This window comes from Octodon degus, unplaced genomic scaffold (assembly GCF_000260255.1).
Source record: "Octodon degus isolate 3935 unplaced genomic scaffold, OctDeg1.0 scaffold00195, whole genome shotgun sequence".
NCBI classification, from domain to species: Eukaryota; Metazoa; Chordata; class Mammalia; order Rodentia; family Octodontidae; genus Octodon; species Octodon degus.
The window spans coordinates 3,436,343-3,456,300 of NW_004524771.1; the positions used below are offsets into that span (position 1 = coordinate 3,436,343).

The 19,958-nt window shown below is 41.2% G+C and overlaps 1 protein-coding gene across 1 annotated transcript in view; it reads left to right on the forward strand.

Moving 5' to 3' along the window:
- Cpped1 (calcineurin like phosphoesterase domain containing 1) overlaps positions 1-19,958 on the forward strand; it is a 147,989-nt gene that overhangs the window by 23,492 nt on the left and 104,539 nt on the right. Inside the window, exon 2 of the mRNA XM_023704396.1 lies at positions 2,436-2,654. Coding sequence (XP_023560164.1) covers positions 2,436-2,654 — 219 coding nt within the window. The remainder of the gene's footprint in view (positions 1-2,435; positions 2,655-19,958) is intronic.

Consider the following 19,958-nt stretch of genomic DNA (forward strand, 5'->3'; position numbering starts at 1 on the left):
GTTCTACAAAGTATGTAAAGGTCTTTTGTTCGCTTGTTTGTTTTGTTTTGTTTTATTTTAACTTCTGAAAAGAAAAGAAAGAATGGTGGGCTGAAGCCAGAGGTCCACTCTAAGATGATAGTAACCTTGTGTTGTTGGTGGGTCAGTGGCCATGGAATTTTTTTTTTTTAAAAGTTTATTTATTTATTGTGTGTGTGTGTGTGTGTGTGTGTGTGTGGCCAGCTCAGCCCACCAGGGGGCGGGGCGGGCTGGCATGTGGTGCTGGGGGATTGAACCGTGGTCCCTGTGTTTTGCTAAGCTTGTTTTAAGTAGGTGCTTTAGACCACTGAGCCATCTCACCAGCCCCAGTGGCCATGGAATTTAATTTAGAAAGGCTCTTCCCTGCATTCATATCTCAACCTACTCATCACAGTATCAGGAAAGCCTTAACCCCCTCTTCCCTCCACAGCCCAGAGAGCCCAGACAATTCCCTGCCTGTTTACTTTTTTATTTTCTCTCTCCCTGAAAGAAGTCATTGCCTGAAGAACAGTGACTTGTGTTTGGGTTACCTACATATTACCAACACTTCATGTGGTGTCTGGCAAATACATGGACCTGGGGAGCTTTTTGGAAATTATGATTGTGACAGCCAAAGAAATGGCATCTATTCCATTAGTGTGCATAACACATTTTTTTTTTTTTTAAGTCTCAGATTATGGGGTAGTTTTGTCCCTGGGACTAAGGCCTACTGGGCCAACTATTTGACAGCTCATACCATGTCTCTAGGCCTCAGTTTTCTCAGCAGATAAAAGAAAGGGCTGAAGACCAGGGCCTTTGGACTGTGCTCCTTCACCAGGCCCACCTGGCAATGCAAGTTCCAGGCCTGGCTACATAAAAGTGTCTCAGATTTATGTTCTCAATGTTGGCCTGCCACCAGAGTTTGTTTGAAGAAAAGATTCTGTACCAAAACAGTGTTTGAAACTTGCAGAGCTTCCATGCCACTCATGGCCATGCCAGCTCTGTAGAAGCAGATCCCGTGGCAGTTCTGGTATGTAAGAGTAGAGGCCTGAGGCCTCAGAAGCTTCAGCCCAGCAAAACCAACTGGAAGAGTCATTCTTCAGCCCTGCAGAACCAACTGAAAGAGTCATTCTTCAGCCCAGTAGAACCAACTGAAAGAGCAATCTGGGTGATTTCATTTGAGACCTAGATAGAACCCTTCCAATAGCACAAAGAATCCTGTCACAAAACCACTAAGAAGTTAGATAAGAAGAATAAATTCTGCTGTTCTGTTGTATGATAGGCTAACTATAGATGACAATAATGGACCATATACTTCAAGAAACTAGGGAAAGAGATTTTTGAATATTTTCACCTTAAAGATGTTGTGGTTCCCCTGATTTGAACATTATAGTGTATACATGTATTAAAACATCACATGGTACCCTGTAAAATTGTTCTGTCTATATGTCAGTGATTTTTTTAAAAAAAGATGAATAATTTCTAGAAACCAAAAGCAACAGCGTGGTGACTGTGTTTCATGATAGTATATTGTATACTTAAAATTTGCTAAGAGAGTAAATGTTTTCTCACCACCCCCACGCAAAAGGTAAAACTATGTAAGGTGATGGATATGTTAATTAGTTTGGTTGTGGCGACCATTTCACAACTTGTACAAATGCCAAGACATCGTGTTATACATTTAAATACATACATTTTTTGCTCAATTTTACCTCAGTGATACTGGGGAAGAAAAAATTCCTTTCCTGATACCAATCCTTATATACACGGATGCCTACCTTCTGCTGCTTTTCAAATGTTAGTATTGATTTTTCTTCTTCTTTTTTTTTTTTTTCCACATTGACTTACTCATTTAAAGATTTCATTTCTGGCATTACATTTCCTACCAGATAGCCAGAGCTTTGAGCACCAAGTTTTATAATTAAAATTCTGTCACATCCCCCAAAACAGTGCAAATGGTGCCATTAAGCCTGGAGAGAAGATTTGTAAGCACTTCACCTAGTAATTTAAATATAATATTTCTGGCAGCATTCAATTTGGGGCATTTTTAATTCTAATTAGAACAAAATTACTGAGCATTAATATCCTCTATATAGTACTGTTGTGGCGCTGTGCTTCAGCTTGGCCATCCAGCTTTTAAACAAACAGCCTGGTTGCATGGCTGAAGCAGCCCACATGGTTTCTTGTGGCCTTTGGGAGTCACCAGTCCCAGGCATAATTAGTATATATCAAAATCCTCTACACTGTGACAGGGAAATGGTATGTTTGAACAGTAGCTTATTAAAATGACCTACTTAATTTAAGGAAAATACTGTATCTACTTGCATGGTAACCTGAATGCCTTCCCTGATCTCTCTCTCTCTCTCTCTCTCTCTCTCTCTCTCTCTCTCTCTCTTTCTCTTTCTCTTTCTTTCTCTCTTTGTCTCTGTCTTTCTCAGAAGAGGAAAGGGAATGGAAAGGCCCGTTCTACTTCATCCAAGGTGCAGACCCACAGTTCGGACTAATGAAGGCCTGGTCCACTGGGGACTGTGACCATGGTGGTGATGAATGGGGCCAGGAGATCCGTCTCACTGAACAGGCTGTTCAGGCCATCAACAAACTGAAGCCCAGACCCAAATTCTTTGTTCTGTGTGGTGACCTCATCCATGCCATGCCAGGTAAGACTGGGGCTGTCATTCATGACCTTTTTCTCCTTTACATAGTCATGACTATGTAGAACAGAAACAAAAATGTTCTGGATCCAAACACATCTCTGTTTGGTAACGGCTCATTTCTTCTCCTTAAGACTATTATAGTACCACTGAACATCAGAAAATGCATACTCATTTTATATTTATAATTTAAGAAGATTAATCACAGTAATTAGGCAGAGCTACAGTTCTGATAATCTGAGTTTAATATGAAAAATGGCTTAAATTCTCCCATATCAACTTCTGCACTTCCAGGAACAAACTTGAACTGTTTGCAGACACCATACTCATAAATGTAGTCTTCTCCCTTCTTCCTTCTTACATTTTTACTTCTCTCATATTTGTTGGCCCTTTGTCCAATTGCAAATTAAAGAAATACAACTTAAACGAGCTTCAATTTTCTTTTAAGGTATGCTTCACCTCATGGGACTGTAATTCAGGGGATGATCTGGGCTTTAGGTACAACTGAATCTGGGGGCTCAGCGGTTATCAGGATTTGGTGTCTCTATCACTCTACCCTGCCTTCCTCTGGTTTGCATGCGCATCCTCTCTAATAGTTCTTGGGAGCTGTAGGTTTAAATCCATTTTTAAAAAAATGTCTAGCTGGGCATGGCAGTACACACCTGTGCTTCTAACACTCAGAAGGCTGAGACAGGAGGATTGCTGTGAATTCTAGGCCCACCTGGACTACATAGTGGAATTGTCTCAAGGAACAACAAAAATATCTCAGTAAAAGAAAATCTAATGAGAGTCTGGGACATGTGTGACCCTTGAAGAAGGCTATGAGGTCAGCTCTGCTGTAACCTTACGGTCTTCTGAAGAATTGGAAGGTTTCTCTAAAGAAAAGCAAGATGCTAAAAATGGAAAGGTAGTAACTAACAGATGTCTTCTGGGACTCTGCTCCCTTTTTCTTTTCCTCTCATCTCATGAGTTTGCATAATCAAGCAGAAAGTATCCTTGCCCACCATGGAGGCAGAGCTGGTTCCCCCGGCCTCTGCCCCTTACCTATGTCCATGTCTGTTTTTAGTGGAACAGATGACCTGAAGATCATGCCAGAAACTCCAACTGTGGCTGTGAATATTTGTTCTGGGATAACTTTATTTATAAACCACAACCTGCCATGATTTCTGTTTCCTCCGGAAGCTAAGGCACACCAATTTATACTCATAAGGTTCACTTGTTAGCACCCTTTCTGTGCAGCACAAAACCCGGAGATAGACTGTCAGAATGGAAAAGGGGAAGTCAGAAATTTCTGCTCTCAGGTGCGAGGAATGTAATCGGTGGGGACAACCTCGTTCTCCATTTATTTGTATTTTTCACCAAGTCGTTCATGTGGACACACATACTCATGGACTTGACGCCACCTGGTAGAACCTAGTGATGCCACACCCTCGGGCAGCCCCTGTGCTAGAGAAGAAAGAGAACAGAGGTCAGTAAGCAAAGCCAAGCTAGAACCTGTGCCTGCCAGCCAGCCATATGATGCTGATGTATGTGTGAATGCAGATAAACCCCTTACCTTCTTAGGACCCCAGTTTCAGAGCCAAGAACCAGTGGAAGCAGCAAAAATTTCAAACCTCAACCATTTGGGACATGGTGCAAGGGCAGCAGTTTCATATCTGTGCCGTAGAGATGACCATCCCAGCAGTACTGAACAGAAAAACATTTGCAAGGATGGTCCTGAGTTTATCTTGTAGAGAGCTAAAGGCTGAGCTCTGGTAAAATCTTAATTGCTTGTAAACTTACCCTCAGTGATTTCTGTCCAAGAGGGTGGTGAAAATCGTGCATAGGAAGTACCTACAATTCCTTGGCTTTTAAAGGAGTTGAAAATCACAGAAGATTGAGCTTCATCGGAGAAACCAAGGCCATATGTTAGTTGATCAAGCAGATTACTGCTTCTTGCAAGTGGTTTGATTTGCAGTTAGCTGCTGCTTTGAGACATGGCCCTTTGGGATATGGGCATGTCAGCTGTCCTGTCACTCTGGACTGCACAGTGAGCAAAACTTCTTCTGTTGGCCTCTTGAACATAAGATTTCAAATTTAACCATTATTGTATTCTTTCCAGGAGCTTCTTTTCTTTAAAGCAGACTGTTATGGAGCTCACTTGGATTATGTAACATGTTCTTGTAGCTGTTTACCAACTTGTTCTGAGTTATGTTAATGTATTCACTCATATTTCAAAATCAGATTTAAAGTAAAAACTTTCCATGCAATTACATTTCCTCTGAAATAGAATATACTGAACATAAGTAAATTAAAGCGTACAGTTTGTATGATCAGTCCTACCAGTTGGTCAAGACGTTGTAAATGTGAACTGGCAAATTTTTGAACATACATTTCATATTCAGTGAGACTGAAACAGAATTCATAATCTCTTCTGAAGATCTGGACTGTTTATGGTATTTTAACTGAGCTAGTGAGAGGACTGTGATGGTTTTGAGTATTGTCTGAGAGTAAACAGAATGTTTTTTAAAATTAGTTATCATTTTTTAATATGCACTAAGTGGCTTCCCTCTCATTTATCTCATGTGGAGGGACAGACACTAGAAAAGTAATTATTTGCTTTGACTGCTTAGCACATTGTTAATTATCAACTGCATATATTAATAGGCAAATAAAATAAAAATGCATACTTTTAATTCTACTGTAAATATCTTAAACCCAAGCAGATTTAAGTTCAGAAGGAAGCAAAAGAACTTTCAGAATAATGTTTTGTTTGTTTGTTTTGTGTTTTTGAGACAGGGTTTCACTACGCAGTTCAAGCTGGCCTTAAACTCATTTTGTAGCTCAGACTGGCCTGAAACTTAGTGATCCTCCTTCCTTGGTATCTTAAGTGCTGGGATTATAGGTGTGCATTACCAAGTCTGGCTAGAGTAAATTTTTTTTAATGAAAGTAAAAATATGTTTTTCTGCTATAAATATTCCTCAATGTTTGTTTATCCACACATATTCATCCTATGCAAAGTGCCATTACAGGGCTAGCTGTTGTGGCTCTAAGAGTGGAAATCCGAGACCAGGTCCTTCAGTAGAGCTTGAGTCTGGCAAGGGAAACACGTGAATGATGGAAAGAAGAGTGGCCTGTGCCAGTGCCCATGGGGACAACCCTAAGAATTCAGTCTTCTTTGTGTTCAACAAAGTCCATTTGTTTTGAAACACCTATTTTTTATCCTGCTGACATTTTGTGATTATCTAGGTATTTTCTTATTTTATAATGCCTCCCTGTGGGATTAGCCACATTAATAGCATCAGATGAAGACTTGTACAAATACGGAGACCAATTGATTTTCACTCTTAAGCCTGGGGTTACTTTTGTTGGTCCTACTGACACTGAGGCATCGACCGACAAATACTGTCCCCAGGAGCCTTGTTAAGAGTCCAGCAGTTATATGGGGAGCTGACAAATCAAGATATGGTGCTACAATTAGGGAGCAAGAGAAGGCTGTGTGCCAAACTCTTATTTGTCTATCCCTGTTTATTAAAAATTGCTATAAACTAAACGTGGTAAGATTGAATTCATCCCTTGTGGTAAAGTTGCCTTGAAGAGTTCCCTGTATTGCCTCCACTTGGGAAATGATGACATGATTTAGTTTGAAGTGATGATGTAGCCTCACTTACTTCTCTGTTCTTTAAAGGAGGGAACATTGTCATTGTTCATTAGATTGGTGTTTGTTTCCTGTAACTGCTACAGCCACTAAAACAACATACATTTATTCTCTTAAAGTTTTGAGGGTCAGGAGTCCCAGCATGAATCTGAAGGACTATCTGCTTTCTAATGGTTCCAGCATCTCTTTAGAGATTCCATTCTTGGCTTCTGGTCTCTTTCCTCACTGTTATAGTGAGCCACACAGCATCTTCTCTCCTTTCTGACCTCTGTTCCCTCTTCTTCCACTATTGCTGTGACTGTCCTACTTTCCAACTGTACAAACCCTTACTACTACTCAGGAGCATCTCTCTAGCTCAAGATACTAGCTCAATTTCCCTTTTACAGTGGAAAATAATATATTCATAAATTCTGGGAATTATATTTGAGCATCTTAGTTGGGGGAGAGCATTATTCAGCCCACCACAGGTAGCACCACAGCATGGATGGAATTCAGGGAATTTGGGATCTATTACCTGACAGGATCTGTGCTTTTAGCTTAGCCGCTTGTGACAGTCTTTAAAAAAATTTTTTTTTAATCTTTTATTTATTTGGTACAGGGTCTTTCTATGCCTGCAGTACCAGGGATCAAACCTGGGTCCTTGAGCTTGCCAGGCAGGTACTTAGACTCTGAGCTATCTCCCCAGCCCACTCATGACAATCTTGCAAAGCAGATGTCATTGTTAATTGATGAGAAACTGGCTCAGCAGTGAAGTACCTTTCCCAAGGGCATAGTCTTGGACACAGTGGACTCAAGTTCATGTGCTTCTAGTCCTCATGCACTTCTTGCCACAGCCTTGTTGTTCAAAAGGTGGCCCCAGAGCAAAAATACTTAGAACTTGCTAGAAACAGAATCTCTGCCCACCTGGAACTGGTGGGCCACATTCAGCATCTTTATGTATTTCTCCAAGTGAACCTTATGGACAGTCAAGTTGGAAAAGCACTTAGTAGACTGAAATGGGTAGGTGCCCTATACTTTTGTTTGGTTGGTTGGTTTTTTTGTTTTGTTTTGACTTTTCAACATACATACAATATCATGTGTGTGCCAATATTTTATGAAAATTCCTTTCAAATGTTAGAGCTGATGTCTGGCAAAAGAACTATCACTCATTTAGACTTATAGTCAGTTTTCAAAGGAAGTACTTCTGAAGTTTATAGATTTTGTTTTGCTTCTTAAACAGATTGAATAACTGAAGCATCCATAGAAAGATGTTAATAAAATACACAGGAAAAAGGCACACGTATATGCTGTAAAGGATCTGTACATAGTCAGTTCAAGAGAACTAGAATTGAGCCTTTGATTTAGGTTATGTACATGTATGTAATCCATTCCAAAATTCAGAAAGCTCTGAAAATTAAGACTTTTTTTTTTTTTTTTTGTTAGACTTGAAACTAACATGGTTGGCAGCAAAACTGCCCTGGACTGACATGAGATTGTTTATAGTCTTTATTAATCTTAGCATACTCATTTGCTAGTGTATATCTCTGGTTTTATTATAGTGTTGATGGAACCCCCATTCAAAGTATTTTTTTTTAATATATACTCTGTGCCTTATATTACCATGCTAAAGTTTGAAGAACTCCAATTTCAAATGTGATCTGGCCCAGAGAGTTTTGAGTAAGAATTTATGGGTCTGCAGAATTGATACTTTGGGATTTATAGATGAAGAAACCTTTTATCACTAGAAGCAGAAGTCTTTTCCTCATTCTGATTTAATGTTCTTCCCCAAGTTAACTTCCAAATGTCTATTGCACAGCACCTGTATTTTATTTTCAAAGTTAAAATGGTCCCACACATCTTATGGTTGAATTTTTGGGACCATTTCTGTTGAGACTGAAGTGATTGAAAATGAAAACGGAATTGAATTCAGAAATGATTCTGCCAAATTGGAAGAGGGTGTGTGCACAAAGATGATATTTGCTACTGATAAGGGCAGAATAATCCACTTAGGTAGAAAAGTCTTAACTTCAAGGTAGAGAAGGGCTGGGCTCCTGCAGATATGGCTGTGGTGGGCTATAGGAGAGATGAAGCCAGTCAGAGGAACAGTGGTGAAGAATGAACGACGCCATGGGAATGTCAAGTAGGACTCCCGATCGATGGAATCATGCTTTTTCTTAGGGTAAAAGGCCCAAAAGATATCTAAAAAGTAAAGTTTCATCTGATTTGGTACCCATCTCCTTAAATTAGGTCCAAAGGATAGGCTAGAGCTTTAGTAAGAGTAGCCATGGCCAGATGAAAATCCAGACTTCCTCCTGGCCCAGAGATGTCTGTAATGAACAGAGTTGGGAGATAAAACTGTTAAGGAAAAATGGACTGCTTCATTGTGCTGGACTTTGGACAAAGAACAGAGCCATTTGTCCTTCTGTATTTCCCATGGTACAAAGACACTGATAGTCATCTTCCTCAGTCTGGGCAGGCACAAACACATGAACATAATTCTTATGTAAGACGGACACTGATAAGCAAAGCCTCAGCAACATAAGTTTGAAAACTAAACCCAGGATCAAGGCTCTGGCCAGGAAAGGGGCCTTATCACATCCCTGCAACTTCTGTAAGTTATCTTTTCCCCAGGCTTAGTTCTAAGTTCTTAAAGGGCAGTAGAGCAATAGGTGAGTGAGTGTGAGTATGAGTGTGAGTGTGTATGTGTGTGTGTGTGTGTGTGAGAGAGAGAGAGAGAGAGAGAGAGAGAGAGAGAAGTGTTATTGTTAGGCTTGTGGAAGATATTCAGTGAAAGCAGATCAGATAAATCAGTGTGTGTTTTCTAGATTCTTGGCAAGTAGCTAGCTTATAGTAGGTACCCCACAAATTTCTCGAACAGATGAGTAAATAAATTTAACAAATCTGTACTTACTTTGTATCAGATACTGTTCTAGATTCTTGCACTATAAAGTGAAACAAAGTCTGTACTTCACCTTAGAAATAAAGAATCTGGGTACAGGAACACATGAAAAAATTTTAATTCTGATCTCTTATATGATTCCAACTAAAGTAGGTGTGGATCTATTGATTAAATTTTTAAATTATGCAAGCAAATAGTGGGCAGATTCTCTTTATAATGTTTTCAAATCTACATCTAGAATAAAGCACGAAGCTCTTCCCCAGTTCCATCTGCTGGGGCCAGCATTGTTAAAACTGTACATATACATAAACAACCTTTTTCTTAAGTCTTACTCTGTGATTTACTTTTTACCCTTCCACCTATCTGGAATTTCCTTTTGCTAGTATAGTTACCACATAGTAGCTAACTGTCAGGCTTTTACTCACTGAATGGCATTCCATGCATGAGAATTTTAAAGTTGGTTAATCCTCTTTGCTACTAACTAGGAGTGATGATCTCCCTGACGTGACTCCAAGCTGGAGGTACCCAAGCTAACTCTGCTGTGAGCATTGTCAGATGTGCTCTTGTGCAGCTAGGCAGCCCAGCCCAGTGGATTTCTTGAGGTTGGAAGTTGAAGTATCTCAGCTGGGTTTGGGGAATACTCTGCCATTTGTGCCAAGTACACAGTTGTCACTTTGCTTTTGGATCCTCTAGAAGCCCTCTCAGGGACAGGGACTGACTCTTTCCTTCCATGTGACCTGTTTTGTGCAACTCAAGAGCTCAGCCCCTGTTCTATAAGCAATAAATTCTAGTACTGCCAACTGCATCTCAGAAGAGTCTCATTGCATAGAAGCCTTTTTGTCCATATTAAAGTATGACTTTTGTTTTTAAGAAGCTCAGTTAATTTATATTCATTTCCTGGCTAGGTAATTAGTCTTGAGTATTTAAGTGTCTAATCCAGGCTCCAAGAAATGCCAAGATTCAAAGACAATTTATTGTGTAATTTACCATACAACTCCCTTTACCATATAGAAACACAACAGAGTGTTTTGCATGAAAGAATGTGGCACCTAACTCAAAATTCCACCAGGTCCTGGAACGGGCCAGGGCGGTCTGCACCATTCCAGCAGGTCGTGTGTGGCTGAGCGCTAAGCGGTAAGCTGGGAGCAATCAGCCAAGCCCCTTGGCTCCCCGCTCCTTTGCATCCATTATGAGTGCTGTGAAAGCATCCAAGCAATCAGTGACAATACCTTCCTTCTGCTGAGGCTGATTCAAGTGGTTTGAGCTAATTTACCTAATATTACTAATTAGGGAACTTGGAGCATTACTTGAAAAGTTGTTTCTGATTAGGTCTGTGATCCTTCTTCCACCCTGCCAGCATCTGTCACATGGGGAAAAGGCAGAGGAGCCTTGGCGGCTGCTGTGACAGTGTCGGTTCTTCCAGGGCAGGTATCTTAGCATATTGTTCTGTGAATTTCTTCAGCAGGTTTGCAAAGTCTGTGGTCCACATCACAGAATCATGTTTACAAATACATAAAATGCATAGGACTTCTAAGGAAACAAATTAGTAGTGAAATAGGGTTATCAAAATATTTTTTAAAGTATGTGCTAGAATAACATATATGTTGCTTTGTTGATCTGCTGCATAATGCTCTGGTATATAACGCACACTTAACAGCAGGGCTAATAACTACCCTACTTTCAAAATGGTAGTGAATTTAATATATTTTGCAGGATATTCTGCAACTGTTATGTGATAAGAAAAAAAAATTCCTGTGATTTCTGTGGATGAGAAGGTCATAAGGCTTTGATACAGACCTAGGTTTGTGCTACACTCGTAATAGAAGGAGATGCTAGCTATCAGAAGTTAGTGCAAGTCTAAATTTTTCCAAATCCATGGTCACAGGATGTGCTCCAGATACCCTTGGTCCCCACTTAGGGACCTGTGCATGCCTGCATTTCCTCTCATGCTTTGACCAGTTGGGGCTGACTCTTTGTTTCAGTTACTCTTCTCCTGTTGCTGGGACAAATACCCAACACCCAAAATGAAGGAAGGAAAGGTTTATTTAGCTCACAGTTACTGGAGGTTTCAGTCCATACTTGGCTGGCTCCAAGGCAGAGTGGCACATGGCAGAGAGCAAACTTTCATGTTGGCAGCAAAGAGCAGAGAGCGAAAGGGAGGAGTAGTGGCAGTAATGGCTACAGAGAGCAAATCTCTCTCCCTTAAGTTGCATTCAGGCTATGTGCCACAGACTGGGAGTAGTACTCACACCCATAATCCTGGCAGCACTCACACCCATAATCCCAGTGGATCATGAGTTAGTCACAAACTCTAGAAGTCTGTCCCATGACTGCATAAGGCTTTGCGGGGACAACTAGACACAAACCATAACACTCTTCATAGTCCACATGTGGATGTTATAATTGATCAAGGTGTAAAGCCATTGGCAGAAACTCTACTTTTAATTAACAGCCAGAAGGCTCCTTAATTGTAGCTAGGAAAAGGTGGATATTTGATTATTCAGTGAAAAGAAATGATTGGACGTAAATAATAGAGACTAGTTAACAGTTCTCTTGATTATTGGGTAAGGTTCTACAGCTTTTCTCTTTGGTTTCTAGCATTTAGATTTAAAAGGATTTTTAGAGAGTGTTGCCTTGTTTGTTCCTTGAATCATTTGAGAAGGTAAAAGGAGCAAAAGCATAGAAGTCAAAACCACAGGCAGAAACAAAGGGGGAAGATCTCATGAGTCCTGGTGGACTTAATTCAATTAAGTTGAAATGTTAGTGAGAAAGTATTGTCAGCAAAGTAAAATTGCAGCCCTAGCTAAGAGAAACACGGCTTTTCCTAGAAAACGTTAAGTAAAAGTTTAGATTTTCTTTTGTTCACCAAGTGCTAGGGTCCAGAGGGGAGATTCTTAGAGGCAGGTATCGTCCCCTGAGTGTGAAGTTGATCAGCCAATGAGCCTGGTAAAACTGGTTGCATAAAAAGTCTTAGGGAATGAAGTACAGAGGAATCCACAGTGCTCATCAGATCCTTTAAAGGCTCTGTGACAGGTCATTATCTGTGTGGACTTCCTGGGCCAGGCAGCGCCCAGTACAGTATTGTTTCTGGGTATGTCTGTGAGGGTATTCCTGGAAGAGATGAGGATTTGAAGCAGTGGACTACATCAAGGAGACTGGACCTCATTTATGTGAGAATAAGCATCAGTCCACTGGGGGCCCAGGTAAAGCAAAAAGGGACACAAGGAGAAAGTGGCCACCTCTTTAAGAAGTGCCCATGTTCTGTCCTCAGACACCAGCAGACTCAGAACTAAATCACACCACTGGCTTTGCTGAGCTCCCAGTATGAGAACCCTTGAGGAGCCAAGGAACAAATACAGGGCTTTTGATCTGAATGCTTCTGTGTTCTGCTCCCACCTGGGGGCACTTTTGCTTGCAGCAGCAGAGCATGACTGTGAGGCTGTTAGGCAAGAGCCAGTGGCAAGCTGCTCGGAGACTCTGGACCAGCTGTCTGAGCAGAACAGCAAGGAGTGTTCTTCCCCATACTTGTCCCAGGGCTTTCTGGAGCCAATGAACAGGTGCTGCAAAGGCTTGCAGAGGCCCTTGGCACACTGGCGTGGTACAGGCAGAGCTAATGTCTTCTAGCTTTTGCTTAGCTGACTGGGGTATTTATGCCTTCCCTTTATTGTTGTTTTTGCTCTAAATACTCATTTCCTGGAATTATAACATTTCACCTCCTTGATGGACCTATTTTTGCAGAAAAGCAAGGTACTAAAAAGGGTCATGATCCCAAAGGGGTTCAATTATCAGGTAATTGGTCCAGTGGTCAGAATGCATAGTGAAAAATATAATGAGAAGTTGGAAAATGGAACATTTAAATGCTGAAACTGCTGAGGACATATGTTTTGCAACCTCTAGGATTTAGAAACTTGCCTACATGTTTCAAATTCTGAATTGTCCCCCTGTTTCTGATAGTTTATTGGGAAAGAAACCATTATAGGTTCTGTTCAGCATATAATATTTGGTTTGTATAAAAATTTATTATTTCTTTCTTTGTTCATATATTACTAGGGTAAAATATTGCTACCATACTCCATAAACATCTTTTGTGCAGTAATTTTATGTTGATCTGGAAGGCAGCAACTTTAGAAATTTTACTTGGGCAATATACCTTCCTTAATCTTTTTCTTTTCCCCCAAATTTTGTATGATCCCAGAGCCCCTCATTATGTCAAACAGTTAAAGAATTTTTATTAATTGTATGCTAAGTTGTTTAATTGTATAGACTCAACAGTGAATCAGTATAAATACTTGGGAGCAGCCAGTCTAATAAACTGTAGCTTTCAGATGCAAAATTAAATGAATCTTGTCTAATAACATGTATAATTTGAAAGCTAGTAGAACCTGATTATGCTTGATCTGTCAGCAGTGCGGTGCCAGATCACTACATGACTAATGTTTATGCCTGCAAAGTTTTACATCAATGAATTTACATACCTCAATTAATTAAGGAAAGATAATGAAAGCATTAGAGATGAACAGGATTATGGCTCTATAAATTCTCTGGTACCAGATGAAAGTAAATGTGCTTAATCAAAGAAGTAAATCATTTTCTTAAGTTCCACTCATGGCACCTTATGCTATCATATTCCTAGTCCTGCTGGGAACATTGTTCATAGGGCCAAAGACAGTTTCCTGGGAGATGTACCCCCCCTCTTCCAGTCACTGTCAGTTTTGAGTTACGACTTCAGCTCATTTACTCATTTGTTTTCTAATCATTAACAGCAAATATATTATCAGGGGTCTTACACCATTTATCAGGAAATAAGCAGGGTCTGTCTTCAGGAAGTATACAGGTTCATCAAGGACAGAAAGCATAAAAGTGCACAGGTAAAAGAGCAGCCCTGTGGTGACCCAGAGCAGCACAGTGCTGTGAGGGGGAGTCATCGTGAGTCCCCCACCTGGTGTGTAAGCTATAGACAGCTTCCATAATGCTCGATTAGGGTTGGGTGCCTCGACCATGCTCATGGTTCAAAAACTAAAATTGTGGCATGGGATGGTATCACACACCTATAATCCCCGCTATGCAGGAGAGAGTATGAGGCAGGAGGATCGTGAGTTCAAGGCCAGCCTGAGCAACTTAGTGAGATGCTGTTCAAAGTTTCAAGATGGATTAAGGACACAGTTTAGCGGCAGCACATTTGTTTAGCATGCATGAGGCCTAGGTTTAATCTGTAATACCCTCTGAAGTAAAATAAAAATAGTACTAAAAAGATATTCAGGAAAAACCCCTAAATGTTTCTGTCATCATTGACCTGTTTCTCAGAGGAAAAAAAGTGCAGTTCAGGGTTTTTCCTGAAAAATGATGGAAAATTGTCAAAGTTACATATGCTTGTATATATACAGCTTTTTATTTTTAAAAAATGCAGACAGGAGCAAAAAAGCCAGCATTTGCGCACCTCATTTTTGTTGGCATCGTTGCACAGCAGGACACGCAGATGTGGTCACTTTCTTCAATTTCCCAGGCACTAGAAAGTATTTAAATAGTGAATGCTTATGTTGTGTCCGGTATCCTGCCGTGACCAGTGCTAGGGAGCCCTTCCTTGAGCCCACACCTTCATGTGTGTGCAGCAGTTAGGAACATGGGCTGGCAAGTCACGTGGCTTAAATTCAAATCCTAGCTCACTTGTTTACCCTCAAGATAACCCTCGGAGAAGTTATCCATTCACTCTATAGCTGAATTTCCTTATCTGTTTAATGTGGATAATAATGGCATCAAATTAAGTTTCACAGAAGAATTAAATGAGATGATCTATAAAAACATCCTTAGAACACTGGCTGCCATTTAGTGCCCTCTAATAACTGTAATCACTTCTACCATTTTATTTTTAGTAATGGCTTTATCCATTTGTAATTACCATCGAGTTCATCTATTTAAATCCATTGTTTTTAGCGTACCCACATAACTATGCCACCAGCACCACAGTTGGTTGAGAACACTTTCATCAGCCCCAAAGGAGACCCCGTACACATTCCCCACTGCCCCCTCCACTACTTCCACAGCTCTGCATTTTCCTCCTGTGGATGTGTGGATGTGTTTAGTCTGGATATTTTATGTAAGTGGACTCATACAATGTGTGGGTCCTTATTTCTGGGTTCTTTCACTTAGCACAGTGTTTCTTTGATTCATCCCTATAATAGCTATTGTTGAGTAATACTTTATTTATGAATATACCATATTTTATTTATCCATTGTAACTATCTGTTGTAGTTTGGAGTTTTGCAAGGGAACAATACAAGACATTTAATTACAAGATTATTTTATAATGAGTCACCCAAAGAATCATATACAAAGCGAGTTTAGGAAACCTGTCCACACACCAAAGACCAAAGAATCCAGCTGAGGGCCTAAGTCTCATGACAGTGTCCTGCATGAGTCCAGCTAAAGACCTAGAGCTTGTCTCCCACAAGTCCAACAGGAGGCCTAGAGCATAAGACACTGTGTCATGTATGCCTACTTCATGGATCTCCACTGGGAAGGCCCAAAGGTCAGTGGTGGAAGCTAGAAAGTCTGTGTCAGCAGGATGAAGGATCTGTGCCAGCAGGCTGAGGGATCTGCACTGGCTCTAGGAAGCAATGCTCAGAGTTAGAACCAGAGCTTCCCCTAAAAAGTTCCATAGCTATCGTCAGTGACAGTGAGGTTCCGAGCTCTGTTGACAATCAGGAAAGCTAAATTCTCATTAAAAAGTCAATGTGACCAGCTTAGCCAGGAGATAGAGAAGTGCACCATCTTCCCCTCCAGAGCCAGGAAGTGATGCTCAAAGTGAGGACCAGAGGTCCCCCAAAAGGAACACTAGCCATTCTCAGCAACTTCAAGGTCCCAAGCTATGGTGATGATGAAAACAGCCATGTTCATCAGGAAAGCCAGTATGAAAAGCTCCTCTAAGAGAACCAGCAACTCTTAGTAGCTCCCAACAACTTGTAACGGTTCCCAACAGTCTCCCTAACAGCTTCTCTTCTTCTTCTCTGTTCTACCTTTTATGCTGCTGGCAGCGATCCTCAGGTGGGCCTCCCACACCCAGCACCACACTGGTTCATTTCAGCTGGGTGTGACAAGTTGACCACCAGTTGTCAATCCACCACACTATCTTTTGTTATTATTCTATGAGATAAATTCTTAGAAGTACATTGTTGAATCAAAAGATAATACTGAGGAAAAGAGATTAATCTTTTACCCTGATACATGGTACAACTAGTACAATTTAATTTTCATCCCCCATTCCTAGATAATAACACTAGTGACCCAAGAAATCTAATTTGCCATCTCTGTGTTACATGCTCTTGTTAAAGAAGAGAAAATGAAAGTTTTTAATCAGGAATTTAAAATCGTAAAAAACTAGTAAAAAGAGGCTCAAAGAGTGACCCACACCCCTGGCCTTTAGGCAGACCCTAGATGTTTATCTCAGATAACTGAGGATCCATTTATGTATTGTGACTATTCCTCTTGTTTTCATTTTGTTTTAATTGCTCATATTTTATCTGAAAATGATACCTAAGTAAGTACTAGCAAATAAGTTTGCTAAGTTGAGTTACATTGCCATTATCCATAGCTTTTTCTCCTTAACTTTCAAGAGTACAGTTTTCCTCTAATTCCTTATCAATAGTATACTTAAGTAGTCTGGAAATTGGGAAGATCTAGATAGATAGATAGATAGATAGATAGATAGATGGATGTAAGAGTCCCCTCTTGGTTCTCATCTTGGTCCAAGAAGCCAATATTTGTAATCCCAAAGATATGTTATTGGAATCCCACCAAGTTAATTCCAATCTACCACTCCTAGTACAATCCATGGTGAAAGTAAAGACACTAAAACATTTATAATTATTGGGGAGTCTAGGGGCCCTAAGTCCAGCCATAAAAATGGCTTTCTGCAACAAAGAGACTGACCCAGGCTTGCACCCAGATTTTATTCAGTGGAGGAGGAGTGGCTTGAGGAGGCATGACTGAGAATTATGGGAAGTAGGTGAGTACTGTAAGCTGAGCTAGGCAGGTGGCCTGCATTTACCTCTGCCATATGCAGAGAAAGTAATTTACATTATGCTATTAAGATAGTATCTAATGTTTCGGGAGTCTGTTGCTTCAACTCTGATCTGTAATCTTTCAAGCCCCAGGAAGTCAAAGCCTCTATCTCGAGGCTCGATCCCAGCCAGCAGCCTGGAGCACTATCTCTTAATCCTGTCTGGACCCAGCTCACATTAAAGAACAGCAGGTGTGGACTATCATGGAAACACGCACACCACCTTCAAAAACTAGCACCAGCACCTCAGCTAGACCAGTATACATTGCTTAAGGCCAATTGAAAGGATAAAGAGAAGTCCTAGCCAGCTCTGTACATATCAATACAAGGAAATAAGTTCAGGTTCAGCCAAAATGGAGACATCACTCTTCTTTCAAGAAGAGCTTCTCAGGTGGTCCCCCACAGATAGATATTTTAGTAGTTGGCATAGTGTAGAGCCACCACACCATGTATTGTCTTTGTGTAGATGGGCAAGTGTCCACTCAGCATGCACAGCACTGCCCGGCAGGTGATCCAGAGGCTGTGGCTGCAGCTCAGCTCCTCGGAGCTTATGTGGACCATTCTATACTCTTGGATGACTTATACACATCCTAGGGTAAATCCTTTTATCTGCTGCCCTCCACTGGACCAAGGCTGCATAAGAACTACCCATAAAGAGGGGACTGAAGTGAGGCAAGAATCCTCTCAAAGGTGATGACAGCAAACCCTAGTAGATGCCCTTTGGATCTGGATGTGTTGTGCAGGATGGTCTTTTCTACATCTATATCAGGGCAAAGCCACACTTTGCAAATGGAAACAGGATGCTTAGTTACAATCTAGGCCATTCTGCCAGCCATAGACCACATCAGCATTACTGGGTTTAGGTAATAGGAAGATACTGGCCTGGGAATTGCTGCTTTATTTAATGTACTAGGGCAGCAGTACTCAAAGATGTCACATTTTAGAGTTTCACTGAACAGTAAATTAAAAACAGTCCTCAAAGTCCTTGATCTACAGATCTTTAAACCCTTGGCACTTAGTGCAGGTATAGGAGATGCGCAGCACTTCATAGTAGGTGGTCTTGTCATTCTTAGAGACCAGGCTTGCTTGTGGCACACCTGGAAACCACCATGTCCCTAACAACAAAGAACACAACATGTAGTGTAGCAGTCTGCAGACTTCAGTGAGGATGAGTGTGATCATCCTGCCTAAAATCTCACCATGATCACCTTCTTTGTTCATTTTGAGTTGTAAAATTATTTTAATTTCAGGGCAAGTTCATCAGTCATTTATTTGGAAAAAAACAGAACTAAGTACTTGTGGAAGACATTAGTCTTTGCCTCCCAGTACCTTTGTGTTGCCTTTACATTTGGGGAGCTCCCCCCCCCCACACACACACAAGAGGTATCTGGGAATACATAAACCACCTGCTGTGATAGGAGCCAGATACTCTGATGCTCTTTCCAGCTTCCTCGAAGCTAGGACTCAGCCCCATGACCTGATGTTCACCATCTAGATCACCTGCCGGGCAGTGCTGTGCAGGCTGAGTAGACACTAGCCCATCTACACAAAGACATCACATGGTGTGGTGGCCCTACACTATGCCAAGTACTAAAGTATCTATCTGTGGGGGACCTCCTGAGCAGCTCTCCAGGTTTGCCTTTTCTGCTGTGCTATGAAGAGGCAGTTGTTCATTCTGCATCCAGCTTACAGAGGCAGCCACAGCCAAGGGTTAGTGGGGAGCATCTGCCATCAGTTGGATCAGTGGGACAAGCCAGGGCTCTGAGCACAGATATGCATTTCTCCCTGGGAATGGCTTTGCATGTGATTGGAGGACTGATTGCCTCTATCCTCTTAGTGTCCATACCTGCTTCTCTACCTTCCATTAAGACAACTAACTAGCACCCTTCACTATTGCTCTAAGTAGCCAAATTCCCACATTTTTAATGAAGAAGCTGGCTGATGGAAGCTTGCATAGGTACATCTTCTAGTTGCTTGCCAAATTATGGCTGCATGGCCAACTTTTGATTCTGTGCTTCCTACTAGGTCTCTGCCTGGGCATACAGCTCACACTCAGTGCCACAGTGAAAGCCACACTTACCCTTCTAGGGTTTCCTTTGGTTTGGTGGCAGGTATGCCATAGTTGCCTTGACCCTTAGGAGGTGTCTCTTTTGGATTCCTACCTGAGTCATTTTTTCATGCACAACCTATTCCCACATAGTCCTGCCCTAAACCCTTATTTTTGAGATAAAGCTAAAGAATTTTTGTGTTCCTTTCCCTTTTAGGCACAATGAGGCAGGGATTGAGAGCTCTAGTCCCACCGACATCCTCACCAGGTTCGAATCCCAGCTCCATCCAGAGTGGCCACATGAGCTCAGGCCTCTTCCTTTGTAAATGGGTCTAATAATGACAGCTCCTACAGAGGCTTGCTGTGGCGGTGGGACAGATCATTAAAAACAGAGTCAGCAAACAGGAAGCACTGTATACACGGTGGCCGTACAGCCCTCCATCATCCTGCTCTCTCCTCCTGCTCCTGTCAGCTCCAACTGTCATCTCAGAGACTTCTCCAGGACTATGGCTTTTTAACAGTTATTTCTATTGTAAACTGTATAATCTGTCTACTTCCTGAATGAGCTTGGAACATCCTCAACTGCCATTTGCACTAGGAATGGGGTCTAGTGGCTGAATCTGGGTTTTGCACTCAAGATTTGACTAGTTAAGACTGTGATTTCAGGTTAGTTAGTAAAACATAGAAAATA